Raw genomic sequence first — 24,970 nt, forward strand, 5'->3', positions numbered from 1 at the left:
TAGGTTAGATGCATTTTCAGGGGTTAATGTAGAGTAATAGGGTAGGGGGATGGGTGTGGGAGGGTTACTCTTCGGAGGGTTGGTGTGGACATGTTGGGCCAAAAGGCCTGTTTCCACACTGTAGGGAATCTATGATTCTATTCTATGAATTTGTGGATTAAAGTTCCACTCCACTGACTATGTAGTCATAAAATATCCCATGGCCCCCACTATTTTGAAGAAGAATAGAGGAGCTCTCACCAGTATTTATCCAGCAGCCAGCATCACTAAAACAGTTTTGTTGTTAGGTCATTACTGTCTGTGCACCCATTGATTACTATGTTTCCTACATTAAAACAGTCACTGCACTTCAGAAGGAATATATTGGCTGAAAAGTGTTTTGGGACTCAGCGAGGTTGTGAAAGGCGCTGCAGATTTCCAAATTTGTTTTCTCTTATCACCTATTTATTCAGTTGTAATTTTTATTCTGCTAAATTGACCAGGTAATTTATTGAAGTGATTGAATTATATATAAGAATAGAAAAAAGGAGAGTCACACTAAACATAAACAATTGGTTAGTTCATTGCATTTGGCTTTTATGTATCTAATTCTTAACCTCACTTTCTCTGTGAAGGATTATACTGATGGTCAAGGAGTAGATGTGATCATTGAAATGTTGTCCAATGTGAATCTGAGCAATGATCTTCAACTGCTTGCAGCTGGTGGCCGAGTGACTGTAAGTACAACATCCTCCAACAATGTAATTGTTCAGGAGATAATTACATTTTTAATGTATAAAAACCGAAAGATGCTGTAAATCAGAAACAAAAACAGAAATTGCTGAAAGAGTTCAGTGGATCTGGCAGCATCCTTGTAGAGAAATCAGAGTTAACGTTTTGGGTTGAATGAGTCTTCATCAGAACCCAAAATGCTAACTCTGATTTCTGTTTATAGATGCTGCCAGACCTGCTGAGTTTTTCCAGCAATTTCTGTTTTTGTATATTTTTGCTGCAGTTGGTGTTCATTTTATTAAACATTGCAATAGGAGTAAGCCCATCATCTAATGAGACTGCTACAAATATCCACCTGTCTTCATCTAATGTGCTGATTGGTTGGATCATAGCTGATCTCAACTGCCTTACCAGTTTGGTTTGTAACCCTCTATAACATTACAGAACAAAAATCTGCCAATCTCCATTTTAAAATCTCTATTGATATCCAATTTTGATAAGTTTTTGAGGGAGTGTTCCAGATTTCCAATATACCTTTGTCTGTAAAATGCTTCCTGACAGTATCTCTCAACTGCCTAGGTCTGATTTTAATGTCACATCTCCTTGTTGTACATTCCTTTCACCAAGCTCCTTTCAAAAAATACTGAAAACATTCACAAAGTTAACAGTGTTTGTGGAGAGAGAAAGGCAATTGATATTTCAGATCTTAAACCAGTAAAGATAAGAAATGTAGTAAGTTTAAAGCAAGTGCAGACACGGGAATGGGAGAGAAAGTAAGGAACAAGACAAAATGTGATTAACTAACTTAATTTCTGTTTGTGCTGAAATAACAAAGAGGGTTGATGAGGAGAATGTGGTCTGTATGGATTTTCAAAAAGCATTTGATAAAGTGGCCCATAACAGCCTTGCCAGTAATGCTGAACAAACAGACAGGGGCAGCCCAGATATGAAGTTACCTTAAGTGACAGGAAACATGGAATCCCTACAGTGTGGAAGCAGGCCATTTGGCCTATTAAGTCCACACTGACTCTCTGAATAGCAGCCCACCCAGATCCACCCCTACTTTATAAGTAGTCCACCTAGCCTGAACATCCCTGACACTATGGACAATTTAGCATGGTCACTCCACCTAACCTGCACATCTTTGAACTATGGGAGGAAACTGAAGCACCCAGAGGAAACCTACTCAGAGATGGGAAGAATGCGGAAACTCCACACAGACAGTCGCCTGAGGTGGGAATTGAACCCAGGTCCCTGATGTTGTGAGGTAAGAGTGCTAAGCACTGAGCCATCGTGCTGCCCTTGGTTGTTTTTCAGACTGGAGGAAAGTGTACATTATATTTCTTGCTCTGATTGGGCTTGTACAGCAATGGTTGTGCATCTAGCTCCATGTTGCAAGGAGCTATTGTGGCACAGTAGTAGTGTTCCTATCTCTGGGTCAGAAGCTCCAGGTTCAAGTCCTACCTGCTTCAGGGGGATCTGACATAACTTATCTGAGAAAATGATTAGAAATATCTACAATACAGTTCTGTAGGGAACAGTACTGGAGCTACTGCTTTTCTTGATCTATGTTAAACAATCCACACTTGGGTGTCCAAGGTGGAATTTTAAAATTTGTAGTTGATGCAAAACTTGTAAATATTGTGAACTGTAATAAAGATTGTCACAGAATCACAGAAGTTTTACAGTTCATTCAGCCCATCATGCTGCAGCAGCTCTTCAAATGCATATCATTATCTCATGCCAACTTCCTGCATTTTTCCCATAGCATGTCACACTTGTTTTACAATAATTGTCCAATGCCCTCTTGAATTGAACCTGTCTTGTAGTGTTAAGCCTGTAATGTTATAAAATTCTTTGCTGAAAGGTGCGATGCTGTTCCTCAAGTTTAGATTGAGCTTTGTTGATCTTGCAGGAGGCCAAGGACAGATAGGTTAGAGCAGAAATGGAGCAAAGAACTGAAATGACAAACAACTGGAAGTTTGTTAACCTTCTGTCTTTCTCTCCATAGATGCTGCCTGTTCTTCTGAGTATTTCCATCACTTTCTGCTTTCATTTCAGACTTGTAGCATACAAGGTATTTTGTTTTTGAAATAGGGTAGTGTTATGCACTAGTTGAGAATGAGATGCTGAAAAAGCACAGCAGGTCAGGCAGCATCGAGGAGCAGGAAAATTGACATTTCAGGAAGGGCTTTTGCCCGAAACACTGATTCTCCTGTTCCTCAGACGCTGCCTGACCTGCTGTGCTTTTCCAGCACCATGCTCTCGACTCTAATCTCCAGCATCTGTAGTCCTCACTTTCTACCAGTGTTATGGATGAGGCCAGACCACTCAAAACATTCTTAAGCAGGCAGCCTAGACAATAACTTTGCAATTTGTTTCGGTAAATGTATAGTGAAAATGGAGTAAGTTAGCTAAGTTTCGTATCAGGTTTTAAAATACACAAAAGTTTATTCACAAAACCATATAATGAAACACAAAGAACAGAATAAAGAACTCCTACAGAACTCAGTCTATCCAAACTAGACTTAATTATGCTGGTCTGAACACACACAACAGTCCCAATGAGCAAATCCCCTTAAAAATACAGTAAAAATGGAACAAATGCTTACAGGTTGAAGTTAGAAGGGCAGAAGGAGAGAGAGTTTAGAAGTTTCCACATAGATCACTGTTGAATTTCTAACTTAATTTTTGCTTCCAGAGCTGACCATTCCCCTTTCATTATACAGATCACTTCTAAAACATGACCACTTTGGCTTGAAGTCTCATCTGTTTACATGTAAACAAGAAGGCCTCTCAATACATTTTAATCTCTGTACTAAACCAGTCTAATCAGAACCAGGAGCTGTTTGTACCCCTCTGAGAAAAACTAAGGACACAGTATCCTTGAGAAATGGAACAGCTTTTAGAAAAAAAGGACCAGCTTTATGAACCATTCAATATCAAAAGATGGCTTCATTTTTAAAACCCTTCAAAAACAAACTGGTTAGTAGCCTAAAACACACAGAAACACTGTACTAACTATAAACATACAAACATGCACAACTAGTTTGGTAAAATTCTAGAATCCATCATTAAGGATGAGGTTTCTAAATTCTTAGAAGAGCAGAGTCTGATTAGAACAAGTCAACATGGATTTAGTAAGGGGAGGTCATGTCTGACAAACCTGTTGGAATTCTTTGAAGAGGTGACAAGTAGGTTAGACCAGGGAAACCCAGTGGATGTGGTCTATCTAGACTTCCAAAAGGCCTTTGATAAGGTACCACACGGGAGGCTGCTGAGCAAGGTGAGGGCCCATGGCGTTCAAGGTGAGCTACTGGTATGGATTGAGGATTGGCTGTCTGACAGAAGGCAGAGAGTTGGGATAAAAGGTTCTTTTTCGGAATGGCAGCCGGTGACAAGTGGTGTCCCGCAGGGTTCAGTGTTGGGGCCGCAGCTGTTCACATTATATATTAATGATCTGGATGAAGGGACTGGGGGCATTCTAGCAAAGTTTGCCGATGATATGAAGTTAGGTGGACAGGCAGGTAGTACTGAGGAAGTGGGGAGGCTGCAGAAGGATCTAGACAGTTTGGGAGAGTGGTCCAGGAAATGGCTGATGGAATTCAATGTGAGCAAATGCGAGGTCTTGCACTTTGGAAAAAAGAATAAAAGCATAGACTACTTTCTAAACGGTGAGAAAATTCATAAAGCCAAAGTATAAAGGGATCTGGGAGTGCTAGTCGAGGATTCTCTAAAGGTAAACATGCAGGTTGAATCCATGATTAAGAAAGCGAATGCAATGTTGTCATTTATCTCAAGAGGGTTGGAATATAAAAGCACTGTTGTGCTACTGAGACTTTATAAAGCTCTGGTTAGACCCCATTTGGAGTACTGTGTCCAGTTGGTCCCTACACTTCAGGAAGGACATACTGGCACTGGAGCGTGTCCAGCGGAGATTCACACGGATGATCCCTGGAATGGTAGGTCTAACATACGAGGAACGGCTGAGGATCCTGGGATTGTATTCATTGGAGTTTAGAAGATTAAGGGGAGATTTAATAGAAACGTACAAGACAATACATGGCTTGGAAAGGGTGGACGCGAGGAAAGTTTTTCCGTTAGGCGAGGAGACTAGGACCTGTGGACACAGCCTTAGAATTAGAGGGGGTCAATTCAGAACAGAAATGCGGAGACATTTCTTCAGCCAGAGAGTGGTGGGCCTGTGGAATTCATTGCCGCAGAGTGCAGTGGAGGCTGGGACGCTAAATGTCTTCAAGGCAGAGATTGATAAATCCTTGATGTCACAAGGAATTAAGGGCTACGGGGAGAATGCTGGTAAGTGGAGTTGAAATGCCCATCAGCCATGATTGAATGGCGGAGTGGACTCGATGGGCTGAATGGCCTTACTTCCACTCCTATGTCTTATGGTCTTGTAACCACATGCAAATTCAGGTCATGGCTCACCTGCCACAGTATCTCATTCAAGTCTCATTTCACATTTTCACAACCTGCCACCTGCACAGTTGTCAAATTGAATGGCTGCAACAACAAGCTCCATTTAAACAGTCTGGCATTTTTGTCCTTAGATTTTTCCACAAATGTCAGTGGGTTACGATCAGTGTATATGATTGTCTCAGATATATTGTGGGTAATATAAACACTGAAATGTTGTAATGCCAGCACCAAGCTCAAAGTCTCTTTCTCCACCATTGAATAGTTTTGTTGATGAATATTCAACTTCCTGGAAAAATACCCAATGGGTCTTTCCATTCCCTCGTCCTCTTCCTGCAGGAGCACTGCACCGACACCTACATCACTGGCATCGATAGCCACTTTGAAAGGCTTCATGTAATCCAGCGTGGCTAATACTGGGGCAGTGGTTAACACAGTGTTTAGGCTGTCAAATGCCTTTTGACAGTCTGCTGTCCACTGAAACTTCTTGCCCTTTTTCAACAATTCAGTGAGTGGAGCAGCCAAACTGCTAACGTTCAGCACAAACATTCAGTAAAATCCACTCCATCCCAGGAATGGTAGTACTGCTTTTTCCGTTGACAGTGTGGGAAATTCCCCAATTACTTTTGTTTTTGCAATCTTTGGGGCCATTTATCCATCTCCAAAAACATAGCCCAGGAAGGTGACTTGGGCTTTGGCAAATTCACTTTGGTTTACCAGCAAGCTTGCCTTCCAAAGTCGATCAAACAAGCTCAATAAATGCTGTAAATGTTCCATCCAGGAGTGACTAAAAATCACCAGGTCATCAATGTCAACAACACAATTGGGTAACCCGGCAATGACTGTCTTAGTCAGTCTCCGAAATGTGACTGCAGTGTTTTTCATACCAGTTGGCATGTCTTTGAACTGATATATTCCATTTGGCATTACGAAAGCTGAAATTGCCTTTGCTCTCTGACAGAGGTCCTTGCCAGTAGCCTCTGAGCAAGTCCAAATTAGAAATGTAAGTTGCTTGTCCCACCTTTTCGACACAGTCCTCCAACTGTGGAATTGGATATGCATCATTCTTTGTAACGATGTTGACTTTGCGATAGTCCACACATAACCTTGGCAACTATCTGGCTTTGGCACCATGACTATGGGTGAGCTCCAGTCACTGTAACCTGTCACAAAGCTAGTCCCTTTATTTCTGAAAGCTGTTCCGTGGCTCAAGGAGACTCTGTTCTTGATTTTTTTCAGAGGGGTAATAAACCGGGTTGGGCTCCAATCAGTCTGGTTTGGTACAGAAATGAAAAAGATTTTGAGAGGCTTTTTGTTTATATGTAAACAGCTTAGACTTCAAGCCAAAGTGGTCATGTTTTAGAAGTAACCTATATAAAGGAAAGGGAGTGGTCAGCTCTCTAGCTAGCTGAGCTGAGCAGTTTATCATTCAGTCTGACCTGGTGAGGAGTCCAAAAGTGAGCAATGTGGAAACTCTCTCTCCCTTTTCTGCCCTTCAACTTCATCCTGTAAGCATGTATTCCATTTATACTGGGTTTAAAGGGGGGTTGCTTATTGGGACTGTTGTGTATATTTGGAACAGCATAATTGTCGAGTTGGATAGGCTGAGTTCTGTCGGATTCTTTATTCTGTTCTTTGTGTTTCATTGTGTAATTTTGTGAATACATTTTTGTCTGTTTTAAAATCTAGTCATCAACCTTGCTAAGTTAATCTGGGTAATATTCGCTGTACACTTACTGAACAAATTGCAAAGTTATGGCCTGAATTGCCTGCTTAAGAATGTTTTGAGTGTTCTGGCCTAGTCCATAACAGATTGGGGTCTCTTTGTGGGATTTTAAACAGTGAATGGTAGGTGCTAGTGTCTTTATTTCATGTGTTGGTCTGGGGTTAGGTGGACAAAGATTGGGATAGTAATGGCTCTTTGAGTGGCCAGAAGTTTTCTGGATGTGGATGCGGTGACTTTGGAAGTTTTGCAAAAGGTGAATAAGACCAAGTTGTAAGAATTAGCAGAGAGGCTGGAATTGGACCTGTCTGCGTCTATGAGGGAAGGAGAGATCATTACAATAGCTCAGCATTTAAATTTGCTGGAGAAACCCTCAGAATCTATAGAGGTGGTAAGAATTCAAATGAAAATGAAGCAGCTTGAGTTTGAATCAAGAGATAAGGAAAGGGCAGCAGAAATTAAACAGAGTTACAATTAGAAGCAGAAGAGAGGAAAAAGAGAGAGTAGCAGAACTGAGAGAAAACAGAGAGCAGCAGAAGAGAAAAGAAAAAGAGAGCTTTTGAACTTCAAAACTGACACTTCAAAAAAGAATGTCAGCTTAAAAGGTTGAAGATAAAGGTTGAGGTTAGGCTCAGTGATGAAGTAGTGCCTACTCATGTGAAAGAGCAGAGAGTTAAAACAGCAAGGCTAGCAGCTGAAGGGGCTGGTGATTATGAGCTGGTCCATAAAACCTGCTTTGGCTTCCAGAATCAATTTCAGTCCATGAGGGATAGAAATTTTGGTAAAGAGAAATCCTCACGGGAAAGGTAGATGTCAGTGAATATCATAAAGATAACTTACCACATGGTACAAAAGAAACCCTTGAGGGAGACAAAGAAGTTAAAAGGCCGAGGAGTTTTCATAGTAATAAAGTGGGCCACACAAAATCACAGTGTTGGTGGGCTAGGACAAAGTCAGATGTAGGAAAACCGGACAAGCCTGGGAGTTTTGTTGGACGAGTAACAAAAAACACAAGGGAAGTTAGACAACTGCCTCAGAGTGTACAAGATGATGAGAGGTTGATTAAGAAGTAAGTGCCAGAACAGCTTAAAAAATATACATGCAAGGGTATATTCACATAGACGAAGAGTAGTAGGTAAGAAGGCAACAATATTAAGGGACATAGGTCTCAGTCTGTAATGCTGAAGGATGAGGAGATATGCTGTCCTGAGGGACTATTGCAGAAAAAGTACTGGTAACAGGAATTCATGGTGAGATAAAAAGTGCCCAGTTATGTAAAGTGAGGTAAGAGAATCCAGAAGAAAGTGAAGAATTTGTGGTAGGAGTACTGGACAAACTCTCAGCTCCAGGAATACAATTTGTCCTTGCAAATGGTATAGCTGATTCACTGGTAGGCATGCTGCCTTTCCTAGTTGAAAAGCCAATGGAAACACAGGCAACTGAAGACATGAAGAATGTTTTTCCAGGAATGTTCCCCGATTGTGTGATCACAAGATCACAGAGGCACAAGCTGAAGCAGGAGGGATCAAAAGGCACAGAAAAGGAAGCTGATATAGTGTTATCGGAGACCTTTTTGGATAAGATAAGTGGAACAAGAAGGAGCAAATAGGTAAACATGCTAGTATCTTTAGCTCTGCTAAGCTGATTGAATTACAGCAGAAAGATGAGGAGTTAAAACAGTTATGTGAAAAGGCATTTACAAAGAAAGAAAGGAAATGGAGACCATCACACATTCAAGCAGATGAAAAATGGGCAGAGATTCATCAAATTGTTTTGCCACTAAAGTATAGAAAGGAGGTTCTGTGAGTGGCGCATGAGCTACTACTTGGAGGTCATTCAGAGATGAGGAAAACACAGGCTAAAATACAAAGACATTTTTTACTGGCCTGGACTACACAAGGATGTAGTTGAATTTTGCCAGACGTATCATGTATGTCAACTAATCAAAACACCACAGGCAGCAATAAAACCTGCACCTTTAATATCTGTTACAGCATTTGAGGAGCCTTTCACAAGAGTCTTGATTGATTGCGTAGGTCCCCTACCTATGCAAGTAGGGTAAAAGTATTTATTAACAATAATGGAGTTATCAACTAGATTTCCTGCGGCAATCCCATTATGCAGCATCACAGCTAAAAGAATTGTAGAAGAATTACTTAAATTATTTTTACTAGCTACGGACTACCAAGTGAGATCTGGTCAGATCAAGGATCAAACTTCACATCCAAACTATTCGAGGAGGTTACGGAAAACTTGGAAATACAGCAATTCAAATCTACTGCATACCACCGAGAATGCAGGGAGTGTTCGAGAGATGGCATCAAACACTAAAGACCATGCTGAGGGTTTATGGTCAGGATTATCCAGATGATTAGGATAAGGGAGTTCTGTTTATACTTTTTACGATCAAAGATGCACTGAATGAATCAACCAAATTCAGTCCATTTGAATTAATGTTTGGGCATGAAGTAGGAGGACCATTAAAATCGATTAAGGAGAAATTAATAAGTCAGAATTCAGAGACCACCCATTTGTACTATTTGTCAAATTTTAGGGAACGATTAAATAGAGCTGGAGAGTTGGCTAGACAGCATTTTAAAATATCACAGCATACAATGAAACAGGAAGCAGAGAAGAAATTACAAATTCACAATTTTGCAATTGGGGATAAGGTATTGGTGTTACTTCCAGTGACAGGTGAGCCTTTAAAGCCAGGTTTAGTGGACTGTATCAAATTGAGAGGAAACTGAGTGAGGTGACCTGCTTGATAAGGACTCCGACAGCAAGAAATCTCAGTGTGTCATGTGAATATGCTCAAAAGGTATTTTAGCAGGAAAGGAAAGCAAGAGGAGAAGGTGTTCATGACGACAGCACAGAAGGGAGAACCAGGTTCAGAGGGTTCTGAATTGGACATTCCTCAAATCAAATTGGACAATGAGTAAGTTGTCAAAAATTGGGAGAAATGATTGAGTTACCTTCCACAAGAACAAACTTTGCAATTTGATTTGATAAATATACAGTAAAAATGACCCAGAGTAAGTTAGCTAAGTTGACTATCAGGTTTTAAAACAGACAAAAATGTATTCACAAAACCACACAATGAGTATCGAGGAGCAGGAAAATCAACATTTCAGGCATAAGCCCTTCATCAGGAAGGGCTTATGCCCGAAACACTGATTCTCCTGCTCCTCAGATGCTGTCTGACCTGCTGTGCTTTTCCAGCACCATGCTCTTGACTCTAATCTCCAGCATCTGCAGTCCTCACTTTCTACCAGTGTTATGGACTAGGCCAGACCACTCAAAACATTCTTAAGCAGGCAGCCCAGACAATAACTTTGCAATTTGTTTCGGTAAATGTATAGTGAAAATGACCCAGAGTAAGTTAGCTCTGTTACCTATCAGGTTTTAAAACACACAAAAGTTTATTCACAAAACCACATAATGAAATATGAAGAATAGAATAGAGAACCCCTACAGAACTCAGTCTATCCAAACTAGACTTAATTTTGCTGTTCTGAACACACACACACACACACACAACAGTCCCAATAAGCAAATCCCCTTAAACAAAAACAGTAAAAATGGAACAAATGCTTACAGATTGAAATGGAAAGAATGCTTACAGGTTGAAGTTGGAAGGGCAGAAGGAAAGAAAGGTTAGCAATCTGTTTCCACATAGATCACTGTTGAATTCCTAACTTTTGCTTCCAGAGCTGACCACTCCCCTTTCATTACACGGGTCACTTCTAAACCATGACCACTTTGGCTTGGAGTCTCATCTGTTTATATGTGAACAAGAAGGCCTCTCAGTGCCCTTTAATCTCTGTACCAAACCAGTCTAATCAGAGCTGGGAGCTGTTTATGACCCCTTTGAAAAAACCAAGGACACAGTATCCTTGAGAAAAGGGGTAGGAAGGGTATGGAATGCTTTGCCTGCAACGGTAGTAGATTCGCCAAGTTTAAGTGCATTTAAGTCGTCATTGGACAGGCATATGGACGTACATGGAATAGCGTAGGTGGGATGGACTTCAGATTAGTATGACAGGACAGCGCAACATCGAGGGCCAAAGGGCCTGTACTGCGCTGTAATGTTCTATGTTCTGATAGCTTTTAGAATAAAGGGACCAGCTTTGTGACATTAGATGAAAAGAAATTATCCAATCTTTTTAATCATCTTGAGCACCTTAGTTACTTAAGGGAATACTTGCCTTTTCTTCACAACCTGTCCTCATAGATTTAACCTTTTTAATTATGTGCTTGTGCTTCACCTTCTCCAAGGCCAATATATCTTTCCTGAGGTGTGGTGCTCAGACCTGAACACTGTTACCATTAAAATGGGCTGAAAAATTTGTTGCTGGAAAAGCGCAGCAGATCAGGCAGCATCCAAAGAGCAGGAGAATCGATGTTTCGGGCATGAGCCCTTCTTCAGGAATTAAAATGAAAGGAATGAATCTTGTCATTAAAATGGTATGACTGACACTTGGTTTAATTTTACAGATTGTAGGCTGCAGAGGTAGCATTGAGATAAACCCCAGGGATACAATGGCTAAGGAGTCCAGCATCATTGGAGTTGCATTCGGTACAATAACTGAGGTAAGAAGATCACTTTTCAAATGCTTGCTTTATAAATCAGAGGGTACAGTTAATGCATGTGCATGTAAAACACCTGTACCTCATTTCTGTCTGCATTGTTTTCATGTGAACTAAACAGTTGATATCTTTATCAAACTGCCATTCAGGGATTTACAACAAGAATGTTAATGTAGAAGAGCAGTAATAAACAGAAATTTTACTTTCTGCTTTAAGTTTAAACACTTTCACAAACATTTGTTCTTGTTAAATTTGTTCCTTTAGACATTCCCCTCTCCCTACAACCAGAAGCACATCCCAGGCTGATACTAAATGTATTACTTACGTCTGTGCTTGCTGTCGTCCATTGGTTCCCAGCCTAAAATAACTCAATTCTTATCCTTGTTTTCAAATTCTGTGGCAGCCACAGCTCATTAGTCAATAATTGGGTACAAATTTCACTCCAGGCATTCAGAATAAAAATCGAGGGCAGCAGTGCAATGCAGCACTGAAGGAGTGCTACACTGTTGGAGGTACTGTCTTCAAGGTGAGATAATAATCTGAGGTCTCATCTGATTTCAGGCAGGCACAAAAGATCCCGTATAGACTATGTTAATAAAGAGCAAAGGTGTTATGCCCTGTCCAATATTCAATTAATATCACAAAAGCAGATTAATTGATTGTTTTTACATTGTTTTTGTGGGAGCATTGTGTGTCTGCAAATGAGCTGCCATTGTTTCTGTACAGTTATCCTCCATTTAGCACTCCTAATATGTGTCTACAACAAGACAGTCTGAATGAAAAGCACTTTTCCACAAGAAAGTATGTCATAAATATGGGTTAAATTCCTGACCTAGAAAATCTTATATGAAAAGGCTGTGTTTCCCTTGAAAATAATGGGCTCCAAAACCTTCTTATGAACTTTTAATAACTTGCTAACTTGTCTTGTTTACCTCCTGCTCATTGCTTTCCATTCACCAACTCTCTTCTCAACGCTTCCCTCTCTTGTTCTTTGCTCACTGCCTCCCCTGACTTGTCCACCCCTTCCTACCCACTTATGGAGCAGGAAGCAGTGAAGTTCAGAGAGGAGTGGGAGGCAGGGAGGGACCAGGAAAAGGAAGTAGGAAGCAGTGAAAGATCAGGTAAGGGAAGTGGGAGGCAGTAGGTGATTGGGAAAGGGAACTGGGAAAGACTGAGGGTTCGGGAATGGGAAATAGGAAGTACTGCGGAATCTGCATAAGTGGTAAACAGTGAGTGTTGGGGGAAGGGAAGTGAGGAGCATTAAGGGGATGGGGGCGCGTCTGGTTGGGATGCTGTTTGTACGGTTGGTCTAGGCTCAATGGGCCGAATGGCCTTTTCTGCCCTGTAGGGATTTTATGATTCTTTGAGCCTTTCTGTTTGTCACAGGAAGATCGGCTGGAGTCGGCGGCTGTATTCTTTGCAGGAATGGAGATGGGCTGGCTGAAGCCAGTGGTGGGACCTGAATACACCCTGGAGAAAGTGGCTCAGGCTCATGAGGATATCATTAAGGGGCCTGGAACAATGGGCAAGATGATTCTGACAATGTAAGATGCAGGAACAGAAGTCTGCCATTCAGCCTGATGAGACTGCTCCAGTGAGATCATGACTGGTCTGATCATCCTCATTTTCACTTTCCAGCCTTTTCCTTGGTTACCTTCCTAATTAAAACTCTGCATATCTCAACCTTGAATATACTTAATGACCCAGCCTCAACAGTCCTCTGTGGTAAAGAATTCCATAGATTCACTAATTTATGAAAAAGATTCCTCCTCATCTCTGTCTTAAATGGGCACCCTGAGATCATGTCCTGTGGTCCTATCCTCTCCCACAAAGGGAAGCAACATCCTGCATCCACCCTAAAATCCAGAACAGCTCTGTTCTGCCCCATTACCAGTGCCAGTGCCCAATGAACTGAAACCCATTCCATCCATCTTCAAGCTCCATATTTAACTTCTTGATCTTAATTCCACTATGCTAGTTTGCCAGTGCATCAGGTACTAATCCTGAGGTTATTATCTTGGAGTTTCTGCTTTTTGGTTTAGCTGCTAACTGTTCAAAGTCTTTCAGCAAAACCTCCTTTGAAGTCGTGTCAATATTGTTAGTACCAATGTGGATGTCCAACAGCTGGGTCCCTCCCCTCCCAGGCCAAGTTCCCTTCCAGCTCTGAGGATATGTCCTTAACCCTGACACTTCAAGATTCATGTTCACAGCTGAAGAAAACAGTATCTGTCCCTTACCACTCCTACCTTCCTACTTCCTCTTCCCCACGAGTGGCTCCCTGACCAAGTGCTGTGGTCAGATGGCTTATCTTCTCTGCAGTGCCCACTCCCATTCACACAGCTTACAAGGACCACAGCTGTTGGACAGTTGCAGGGACAGAGGCTCTTCGACAGCTGCCTTCTAGATTCCCTTACCTAACTCACCTACCATTCACACCCTCCTGTCTTTGATCACAGACCAAGTTTGAATTTCCCAATCCGACAGGTGTTACCACCTCCTGGAGCAAAACATCTGAGTAACTTTGCTCCTGCCCTGATGCCATGTAATGTTTTGAAGATGGGAGTTCGATGTGTTCAAGCACTCCCAATCTCCACTCACATGTCATGTTTGTATGTCCATTTGCATTTAAGTCAAGTATATGAATGAAAAAGTAATGGCTGATGTATTTAGTTTAATAATTGACCAACACAGTGTGGGGCAGGTTTGATGGATGTGTTAATCTTTCACTGTTCCATCAGCTGTATGTGGTTATAACACATTGTGCCTAAAATGCAGAAAAGGGGATTGCTGTGGCTATTGATGGTAGTTTAGACATTGCTACAAACGTTCTCCTCACCTATTATTAATTAATTGTCTACCTGTAAGTGTCTGGGTAAATCAGTTGGGGGAGCAGTGGCAGTAGAGTGGCAATTATTAATGACCCAGGCGGGATGTTAGCACAGCAATTGCTCTGACAGCAATTCATACAATAACATATTCTTGGTCAAACACAATGTGGACAGCCAAATCTTGGTTAAATAAAAAAATGTTTTCAATGTCCTTAAATACATCTCACTTCACAGATTCAGAGAGTTACAGCACAGGAGGAGGTCACTTGGCCCATAATATTTGCACTAGATCTTCAAATGAACATTATTACCTAGTGCCAATCTTCCGCTTTCTCCCCATATCCAATATTTATATCCAAGTAACTATCCAATTCCCTCTTGGATGCCTCAGTCGAACCTGACGGCAGCACTTTTTCCAGAAACAAAAGAACTGCAGGTGCTGGAATCCAAGGTAGATAGACAGGAGGCTGGGGGAACACAATAAGCCAGGAGGTAAAAAAAGTCAACATTTTGGATGTAACCCTTCTTCAGGATTGGGGTTAAATGTGAGGTGAGCTGCAGATAAAAGGTGCAGGGTGGGGAAGGGTTTTGGCTGGGGACAGGGGTGGAGTGGTGAGGTAGGGTTAGGTGAACACAGGTAGACGGTACGGCATGGTTGGTCGATGGGAGGAATGAATCCAGTTGGTGGCTGGAAGGAAGGGTCAGTCAGAGGAATGGAAGGGAGGGGGAGGGGCTGGGAAAGGAATCAGGAGAGCCACTGCTCTAAATCCCTCCCCCATCCAAATGCAATAAAGACAGGATCCCTCTTGTCCTCACCCATCACCCCACCAGTCTCTACATCCAACATATAATCCTTAAACACTTCCACTAACTCCAACAAGACCCCACTACCAAGAACATTTCCCCCCCCCCCCCCCCCCGCCTTCCACAATGACTGTTTCCTTTGCCAATCCTTGGTTCGGTGTCAGTGTCCCCACCAACACCCCCCCCCCCCCGATACCATTCGCTGCAACCAGTAAAGATGCAAGCCTTGCTGATCTAGCACCCCCCTCAGCTCCCTCCTGGGCCCCAAACAATCCTTCCAGGTGAGACAGAGGTTCGCCTGCCTCTCCTCCAACCCAGTTTACATCCTGTGCTGCTGATGTGGTCTTCTGTACATCAGTGAGATCAAACGTAAACTCAGGGCCTCCTGCTTGTCTACCTTGCACCACTTTTCCAGGCAGTGCATTCCACATCCCCAACTGCTGTGTGAAAATGGTTTGATGACTGTTCTGCCTGTGTATGGACAGGAGGCCTAATTTACATTGTAACAGGATTGATCCCAACAGTTTTGTATTGTACACAGATGGCCTATGTCTGATGGTCTACCTTTTCATAAAATCCCTACCATGTGGCCCAACAAGTCCACACCGACCTACCAAAGAGTAACCCACCCAGACCCATTCCCCTATGCTATTACCGTATGTCTATCTGACTAATGCACCTAATCTACATATCCCTGAACACTATGGGCAAAATAACATGGCCAACTCACTTGACCTGCACGTCCTTGGATTGTGTAAGGAAACCAGAGCACCTGCAGGAAACCCAAGCAGACACTGGGAGAATGTGTAAACTCCTTTTGATAGCAGCAAGGATGGAATGTACTGAGAGATTCAGTAGCAGGGTTCAAATGATGACACGGGGCCAGTGTTTCCAATGGCAAGAGAGTCAGTGACAGATTGACTATTGACAAGAGAACCAGAGGAAGAGTTAAGTGAGTTGTTGGAATCCAGAAAATGCTGTCTTCAAAAGGCAGTGGAAGCATGTCATTTTTATGGATGTAATTTTTAAGAGGGAATTAAATTGATACTTATAGAGAAAATATTTCGGCAGCTTTAACGAATTAGAGAAGTGAGGCTAAGTCAGTCACTCTACCAAAAAGCCAGCACAGCATTGTTGGCTGAATAATCTCTTTCTGTTCTGTAATATTCCATAAGATAATGAATTCACTGCACCTTCTTTGAAGAAATGTACTACTTCTGAGGTTACTGGGACAAAGGGGACCATTTCAGAGCCACTGGTTGAGTGTTGGTGCTAATGTGTTTTTTACATTGTATCAATCCATACTTTAACCTTTATTGATGTCCCTCAGATGGTGTGTCTCTTACTGACTGCGCAGCCATTTATCAACCGCATACTTGCTATTTCTATCACTTTGAGCAAACCCTCACTTAACATCATAGTTGTATTCTTGCTAACTTTATATCAATCAGTGTAATGTGAGTCAGATGTCTGATCATGACCAAGAGTAGGTTACCTGGCCCTTCCAGTCTGTTCCATCATTCAGTAAGATTGTGGCTGATCTAATTTTAACCTCAACTCTACATTCCTACATTCCACCCCCCACCCCCCCTCCCCCCGCCAAAATCATCCCCTTGGCCATCAAGAATCTATCAACCACAGCCTAAAAATATTTAAAGATTCTGCATCCACTACCTTTTGAAGAAGGGAACTCCATAGATTCACAACCCTTTAAGGGAATGTCTTTTCGCTCAGCTTTGGCTCAAATGGGCAACCCATTATTTTTAAACTATGACCTGTAGTTCTAGATTCTCCCACAACAAGAAACACCTGGTCAAATCCCCTCAGATTTTGTATGTTTCAATGCAGTCACCTCTGACTTTTCTAAACTCCAGACAGTACATGATTAACCTCATAAGGAAATCTGCTCATTCCAGGCATGAGTCTAGCCTTCTTGGAAGTGCTTCCACTGCATTAACAACCTTCCATAAGTATGGCAACCAGTACACAGTACTCCAGATACAATGCCCTATATGGCTGATGCAAAACTTCCCTACTCATGCATTCAATTTTTACCTCACAATAAACCATAACATTACATTAGCTTTCCTGATTTCTTGCTGCTTCTGCATGCTAACACCTTGTGATTCATTCATAGAGTAGCCCAATCTCTTTCCATATCCAAGCTCTGCAATCTCTCACCATTTAGGTATTGTACCTTTTTTTATTCTTTCTGACAAAATAGACAAGTTCATGTTTTCCCACATTGTGCTGCGTTTTCCAGATCTTTACTCAATCACTCAGCCCATCTATATCCTTTTGTAGGCTCCTTATGTCTGTTCTCCAATTAACCTTCATACTCTGTCTCTGTATCATCACAAATTTAGCCACCATACCTTTGATCCTTTCATCCAAATTATATATATATATTTATATATAATTTGTAAAGAGTTGAGGCCCCTGTACTAATTCCTGTGATTTTTTCCATTGAGAATTCAATTATAGTCTGGTGTTCAGTTCTTTGGATCTTTCTCAACAGAAAATAGCATAAGGTGAAACATTGTGGATGTATAATAGTAAATGAAATAACATTTGAAATAAAATAGAATTCTAAATAGAGAAGAAATATAAATTTAAATAACACTCAGCACTAATGGTTGTGAAGCTGGTCTGTTGGGGTGACGTTAACAGAGCAAAGGGCCAGCATTGTCAATGACCTTAAAAACGTTTTTCAAAAACTGCTAGACAACTTCTTTTAATTTGTTACTAAGAAATCTTGTAACAGTTAATGTTATCATGTTGGAACCACACCAGCATCAAAACTACCAGATTCTCTACCATCTGTTTACAGGCAGAATTCAAAATTTCACAATAAGTGATGGTAGAGAGTCTGGTAGTTGTAATGCTGGACTGGTTCCAACATGATCAAGACAATGATAACATAGTCTGTGAAACACTAAATGACAATGAAATGTTATTGCATGTTTCAACCAACATCAACATGATATATAGTGGGACTAGTACTGTAGAGAGAGGTGAGGACATTGTTTTGTGAGATAATGTCAATATCTACTCACAACTTGATCTTCATGTGACACAAAATAGTTTTGTGTGCTGTTGGCAAAATATGTGAGAGCGAACATTGCAGTGTTCCTGATTGTGACATAGTGAAATAAAATTTACCAAATCAATATGAAGTGAAGAATTACTATTAGACTCAGTTTTAGGTTACCAATCTGTTGATTTTCTCACTGTTTGCAATCACAGCTGTACCAACCCCTTATACATAAGCCCCTGGTCTTCTGTTCCTCTCTGCTCTGAATCTGATCTTAGCCCATTCGCATTGATAGTAGCCAGGCCACATTCAGTGGGTAGGAGGAGAAAGTGAGGTCTGAAGAAGGGCTTATGCCCGAAACGTCGAATCTCCTGCTCCTTGGATGTTGTCTGACCTGCTGCGCTTTTCCAGCAACACATTTTCAGCACATTCAGTGGGTATTGAAATCAAATGAATTATTTTCAGCTGCTCATCTACTTGTGAAGATAAGGGATGAATGGCTCTTTTTGAACAATTCACAATTTCTTGATCATTACTAAATAAAAGTGTGTCAAAAATCTGTGTGGTAAGTTTACATATGAGCATGAATCAAAGGAGGAAAATGGCAGAAACATAAAGTCAGGTCAATCTGCATTAGGAAAAAACTAAATAACTGGCAAAGTGCCTTCACTGGAATGATCTGTAGCAGTAATCCCGCCATTCCCTGTGCACATATGAACAGTTTACACAAAATCATTTAATTTCAAAAAAAGGTGAGTGGATTACAGCAATATACACAGAGACAGAAATAGTGCAAGAGAGATACAGGGAGTGAAGTGGAGTTTGAGAAAGGAACAGGTATGGAATGAGAGAAAGACACAAGGAGAGAGGTGTGAAAGATACACAGGGACTAACATCCAGCAAGGGTGAGAGGGACAGATGGACACACAAACATATAGAAAGCAAAACATACCCACAAGAGGGCCCACAATTCCTGATGAAGGGCTTTTGCCCGAAACATCGATTTCGCTGCTCCTCGGATGCTGCCTGAACTGCTGTGCTCTTCCAGCACCACTGATCCAGAATCTAGTTTCCAGCATCTGCAGTCATTGTTTTTACCACAAGAGGACAGTCAGCCAAAAAGGTAATGATGGAGAGTTAGGTATCTGCTGGGGCACAGAAATGGGACCTTAATCTAGTATTCAGGGATGATTAGGTCAGTGAGAAATAATTTAGTGAGGATTACTTAATTACTGTAGGATGACTTAATTACAATGTAGGGAATAGTTAATGATGGATCACTGGAATATGTGGAAAAGGGCTTAAGTTCTCTTGAGAGTGACTGGGCCAGTGTGGGGAAAAATGTTTTTGCCAGGGAAAGACATTATTAGAATTCCAAAATAATCAAGGGGTGGGTAGGAAATAAGTGCAATAACTATCACTGTAGGAAGAAGGGCTGGGGAAATTAATGGAGCTAAAGCCTGACAAATCCCCTGGACCTCACATAAGAAAGGAAGCAGCTACAAAGATAGTGGATGCACTGGCAGTAATCTTCCAGGAATCCTTAGATTCTGGAAAACTCCCAGAGGATTGGGAAACTGCCCGATGTAACACACATTCAAAAGGGGAAGGAGGCAAGAAAAGGTAACTACAGGCCAGTTAGCTTAATGCTTCATTGGGAAGTTACTACAGTTTATTATAGACAGAGTAGAGCATTTAAAAACATATGATCAAGCAGAGTCAGCATAGCTTCATGAAGAGGAATCATGCCTGACAAACTTATTAGAATTCCTTGAAGAAGGTTAGGGTAGGGGATTTTAACTTTCCAAACATAGACTGGGACTGCCATAGTGTTAAGGGTTTAGATGGAGAGGAATTTGTTAAGTATCTACAAGAAAAAATTCTGATTCAGTATGTGGATGTACCTACTAGAGAAGGTGCAAAACTCGGCCTACTCTTGGGAAATAAGGCAGGGCAGGTGACTGAGGTGTCAGTGGGGGAGCACTTTGAGGCCAGCGACCATAATTCTATTCGTTTTAAAATAGTGATGGAAAAGGACAGACCAGATCTAAAAGTTGAAATTCTAAATTGGAGAAAGGCCAATTTTGATGTTATTAGGCAAGAATTTTCAAAAGCTGGTGGGAGGCAAATGTTTACATGTAAAGGGATGGCTGTAAAATGGTAAGCCTTCAGAAATAACGAGAGTCCAGGTACAATATATTCCTGTTCGGGTGAAAGGAAAGGCTGGTAGGTATAGAGAATGCTGGATGACTAAAGAAATTGAAGGTTTGGTTTAGAAAAAGAAGGTATGGACAGGATAGATTGAGTGAATCGTTAGAAGAGTATAAAGGCAGTAGGAGTGTACTTAAGAGGGAAATCAGGAGAGCAAAAAGGGGACATAGATAGCTTTGGCAAATAGAGTTAAGGAGAATCCAAAGGGTTTTTACAAATCCATCAAGGACAAAGGATAACTGGGGAGAGAATAGGGCCCCTCAAAGATCAGCAAGGTGGCCTTTGTGTGGAGCCACAGAAGATACTAAACGAGTATTTTGCATCAGCATTTACTGCGGAAAAGGACATGGAAGATATAAAATGCATGAAAATAGATGGTGACATCTTGAAAAATGTCCATATTACAGAGGACGAAGTGCTGGATGTCTTGAAATGCATAAAAGTGAATAAATCCCCAGGACCTGATCAGGCGTACCCAAGAACTCTATGGGAAACTATGGAGGTGATTGCTGAGGCTCATGCTGAGATATTTGTATCATTGACAGTCACAGGTGAGGTGCTGGACGGCTGGAGATTGGCTAACATGGTGCCACTGTTTAGGAAAGGTGGTAAGGACAAGCCAGGGAACTAAAGAGCGGTGAGCCTGATGTCAATGGTGGGCAATTGTTGAAGGGAATCCTGAGGGACAGGTTGTACATGTTTTGGAAAGGCAAAGACTAATTATGGATAGTCAACATGGCTTTGTGCATGCAAAATCAAGTCTCACAAACTAGATTGAGTTTTTTGAAGAAGTAACACAAAGGATTGATGAGGGCAGAGTGGTAGATGTGATCTATGTGGACTTCAGTAAGGCATTCGACAAGGTTCCCCATGGGAGGCTGGTTAGCAAGGTTAGATCTTGTGGAATACAGAGAGAACTCGCCATTTGGATACAGAACTGGCTCTAAGGTAGAAGACAGAGGGTGGTGGTGGAGGGTTGTTTTTCAGACTGGAGGGCTGTGACCAGTGGAGTGCCACAAGGATCAGTGCTGGGTCAACTGCTTTTCATCATTTATATAAATGATTTGGATGTGAGCGTAGGAGGTATGGTTAGTAAGTTTGCAGATGATATCAAAATTGGAGGTGTAGTGGACAGTGAAGAAGGTTATCTCAGATTCCAACAGGATCTTGATCAGATGGGCCAATGAGCTGAGTGGCAGATAGAGTTTAATTTAGATAAATGCAAGGTGCTGCAGTTTTAGAAAAGCTAATCTTGGCAGGACTTATAATAGTCAGGACACTTAAAGAGAGTGTTCCTGAACAAGGAGAGCTTGGAGTGCAGGTTCATTGCTCCTTGACAGTAGAATTGCAGGTAGATAGGATAGTGAAGAAAGCGTTTGGTATGCTTTCCTTTATTGGCCAGAGTATTGATACAGGAGTTGGGAGGTTATGTTATGGCTGTACAGGATATTGGTTTGGCCATTTTGGGAGTATTGTGTGCAGTTCTGGTCTCCATCCTATCAGAAATTTGTTGTGAAACTTGAAAGGGTTCAGAAAAGATTAGCAAAGATGTTGACAGGGTTGGAGGATTTGAGCTGTAGGTAGACGTTGAATAGGCTGGGGTTGTTTTCCCTGGAGCATTGGAGGCTAAGGGGTGACTTGATAGAGGTTTATAAAATCATGAGGGGCATGGATATTGTAAATAGACAAGTTCCTGGGTTTGGGGAGTCTAGAACTAGAGGGCATAGGTTTAGGCTGAGAGAAGAAAGATATAAAAGAGACCTAAGGGGTACCTTTTCCATGCAGAGGATGTGCGTGTGTGGAATGAACTGCCAAAGGAAGTGGTGGAAGTTAGTACAATTGCAATATTTAAAAGACATCTGAATGGGTATATGAATAGGAAGGGCTTGGAGGCATAGGGGCCAGGTGGGACTAGATTGGATTGGAATATCTGGTCAGCATGGACAAGTTGGACTGAAGAGTCTGTTTCCATGCTGTACATCTCTAAGACACTAAGTACCAAGCAGGATAGATAAGAGGTGGGGGTGGGGGAACCAGTAGATGTAATATATTTGGATTTCCTAAAGGCATTTGTTAGCTCACCATAAAGCTGAGAGTCCATGGTGCTGTCAGTAATAAATAAACATGGATAGAGGATTGGCTAACCAATAGAAGCCGGAGAGTTGGTATAAGGAGCATTTCCAGGATGTCGGCCTGTAACTAGTGAAGGGCCACCAGGATCAGTACTGGGACCACAATTATTTTCAATGTGTATGAATTACTCAGAGATGAAAGTGAATGTACTAATGCCCAGTTTGTAGATGATCCAGAGTCTATGAAGGAATATAGACAGGTAAAGTGAATGGGTAAACTTGACAGATGGCATATAATGGAAAATTGTGTGGAAAATATGAGGTTATGCCCTTTGGCAGGAAGAATGAATGAACTAAGTATTATTTATTTGCTGGAAACTGCAGCACTGATGGATTTGAGGGTGATCACAAAAGATAGCATTCAAATTCATCAGGTAATAGGGAAGCCAAATGAAATATTGGCTTATAGTTCAAAGAAAATAGAGTACAAAAATAGTCAGCCCACTGTTGAAATATTGTGAACACTTCTGGGCACCTTATATAAGGTAAGATATATTTGCATTGGAGGCAGTCTGGTGAAGGTTCACTCAGCTGGCCTCATGTATGGAAGGACTGTATTAGAAGTGAAGAGATTGGGCTTGTACTCATTTAGGTTTAGAAGAATAAACAGTGACCTTATTAAACATACAGATTTCTCAGGGAACTTGATAGATCTGATGTGGAAAGGTTGTTCACCCTTGTGGGAGAGTCTAGGAGCGGACAGCATAATCTCAGAGTAAGGGTTAGCCATTTAATATCAAGAATGTCATGCTGGAAAAGCACAGCAAGTCAGGCAGCATCTGAGGAGAAGGAAAATTGACGCTTTGGGCAAAAGCCCTTCATCAGGAATGAGACTGGAAGCCAAAGGGGTGGAGATAAATGCGAGGTGCTGCACTTTGGGAAAGCAAATCTTAGCAGGACTTATACACTTAATGGTTACGTCCTAGGGAGTGTTGCTGAACAGAGACTTTGGAGTGCAGGTTCATAGCTCCTTGAAAGTGGAATCACAGGTAGATAGGATAGTGAAGAAGGTGTTTGGTATGCCTTCCTTTATTGGTCAGAGTATTGAGTACTGGAGTTGGGAGATCATGTTGCAGCTATACAGGACATTGGTTAGGCCACTGTTGGAATATTGTATGCAATTCTGGTCTCCTTCCTATTGGAAAGATGTTGTGAAACTTGAAAGGGTTCAGAAAAGATTTACAAGGATGTTGCCAGGGTTGGAGGATCTGAGCTATTGGGAGAGGCTGAACAGGCTGGGGCTGTTTTCCCTGGAGCGTTGGAGGCCAAGGGGTGATCTTATAGAGGTTTACAAAATTATGAGGGGCATGGATAGGATAAATAGACAAAGTCTTTTCCCTGGGGTCGGGGAGTCCAGAACTAGAGGGCATAGGTTTAGGATGAGAGGGGAAAGATATAAAAGAGACCTAAGGGGCAATTTCTTCGCACAGAGGGTGGTACATGTATGGAATGAGCTACCAGAGGATGTGGTGGAGGCTGGTACAATTGCAACATTTGAGAGGCATTTGGATGGGTATATGAATAGGAAGGGTTTGGAGGGATATGGGCCGGGTGCTTGCAGGTGGGACTATATTGGGTTGGGATATCTGGTCGGCGTGGATGGGTTGGACTGAAGGGTCTGTTTCCATGCTGCACATCTCTATGACTCTATGAGAGATAAGTTGGGGGGGGGGGGGGGGGGGGAGGGGGGTGGGACTGGGGAGAAGGTAGCTGAGAGTGCAATAGGTGAATGGAGGTGGGGGCAAAGGTGATAAGTCGGAGAGGAGGGTGGTGCAGATATGTGGGAAGGAAGGTGGGTAGATGGGATGGGTCATGAGGACAGAATAACTCCCCCTCCCACTCTGAGGACATGCAGTTCCTGGGCCTCCTCCATCATCACTCCCTTACCACCCGACACCTAGAGGAAGAACGCCTCCGTACCCTCCAACCCCAGGGCATCAATGTGGATTTCACCAGTTTCCTCATTTCCTCTCCCCCCACCTCACCCCAGTTCTAACCTTCCAGCTCAGCACTGCCCTCATGACCTGTCCTACCTACCCATCTTCCCTTCCCACCTATCTGCACCACCCTCCTCTCCGACCTATCACCTTTACCCCCACCTCCATCCACCTATTGCACTCTCAGCTATCTTCCCCCCAGTCCCACCCTGTCCCACTTATCTCTCCACCCCAAGGTTCCCAGCGTCATTCCTGATGAAGGGCGTTTGTCTGAAATGTTGATTTTCCTGCTTCTCTGATGCTGCCTGACCTGCTGTGCTTTTCCAGTGTCACGCTCTCGATTTTAATCTCCAACATCTGCAGTGCTCACTTTCGCCTAGTCAACCATTTAATACAGAGATGAGGATGATTGTTTTCTGTCAGAGGGTAGTGAGTCTGTGCAATTTATTATTGCAGAGGAATGTCAATGAAATGTCACTGAGTATATTCAAGGCCGAGAGAAACAGATTTTTAATCAGTAAAGGAATCATGAGAAATGGCAGGAAAATGGTATTTGTGGATTATCA

The 24,970-nt window shown here is 42.0% G+C and overlaps 1 protein-coding gene across 3 annotated transcripts in view; it reads left to right on the forward strand.

The window, feature by feature from the left end:
- Positions 1-14,112, forward strand: part of cryz (crystallin, zeta (quinone reductase)) — a 67,221-nt gene extending 53,109 nt beyond the window's left edge. For all 3 annotated transcript variants that reach the window (XM_060830667.1, XM_060830669.1, XM_060830668.1), the window contains 3 exons: positions 615-716; positions 11,366-11,461; positions 12,845-14,112. In XM_060830667.1, coding sequence (XP_060686650.1) covers positions 615-716; positions 11,366-11,461; positions 12,845-13,006 — 360 coding nt within the window. In that variant the 3' untranslated portion in view covers positions 13,007-14,112. The remainder of the gene's footprint in view (positions 1-614; positions 717-11,365; positions 11,462-12,844) is intronic.
- Positions 14,113-24,970: the final 10,858 nt, after the last annotated feature.

Source organism: Hemiscyllium ocellatum, chromosome 9 (assembly GCF_020745735.1).
Source record: "Hemiscyllium ocellatum isolate sHemOce1 chromosome 9, sHemOce1.pat.X.cur, whole genome shotgun sequence".
Lineage (NCBI taxonomy): Eukaryota > Metazoa > Chordata > Chondrichthyes > Orectolobiformes > Hemiscylliidae > Hemiscyllium > Hemiscyllium ocellatum.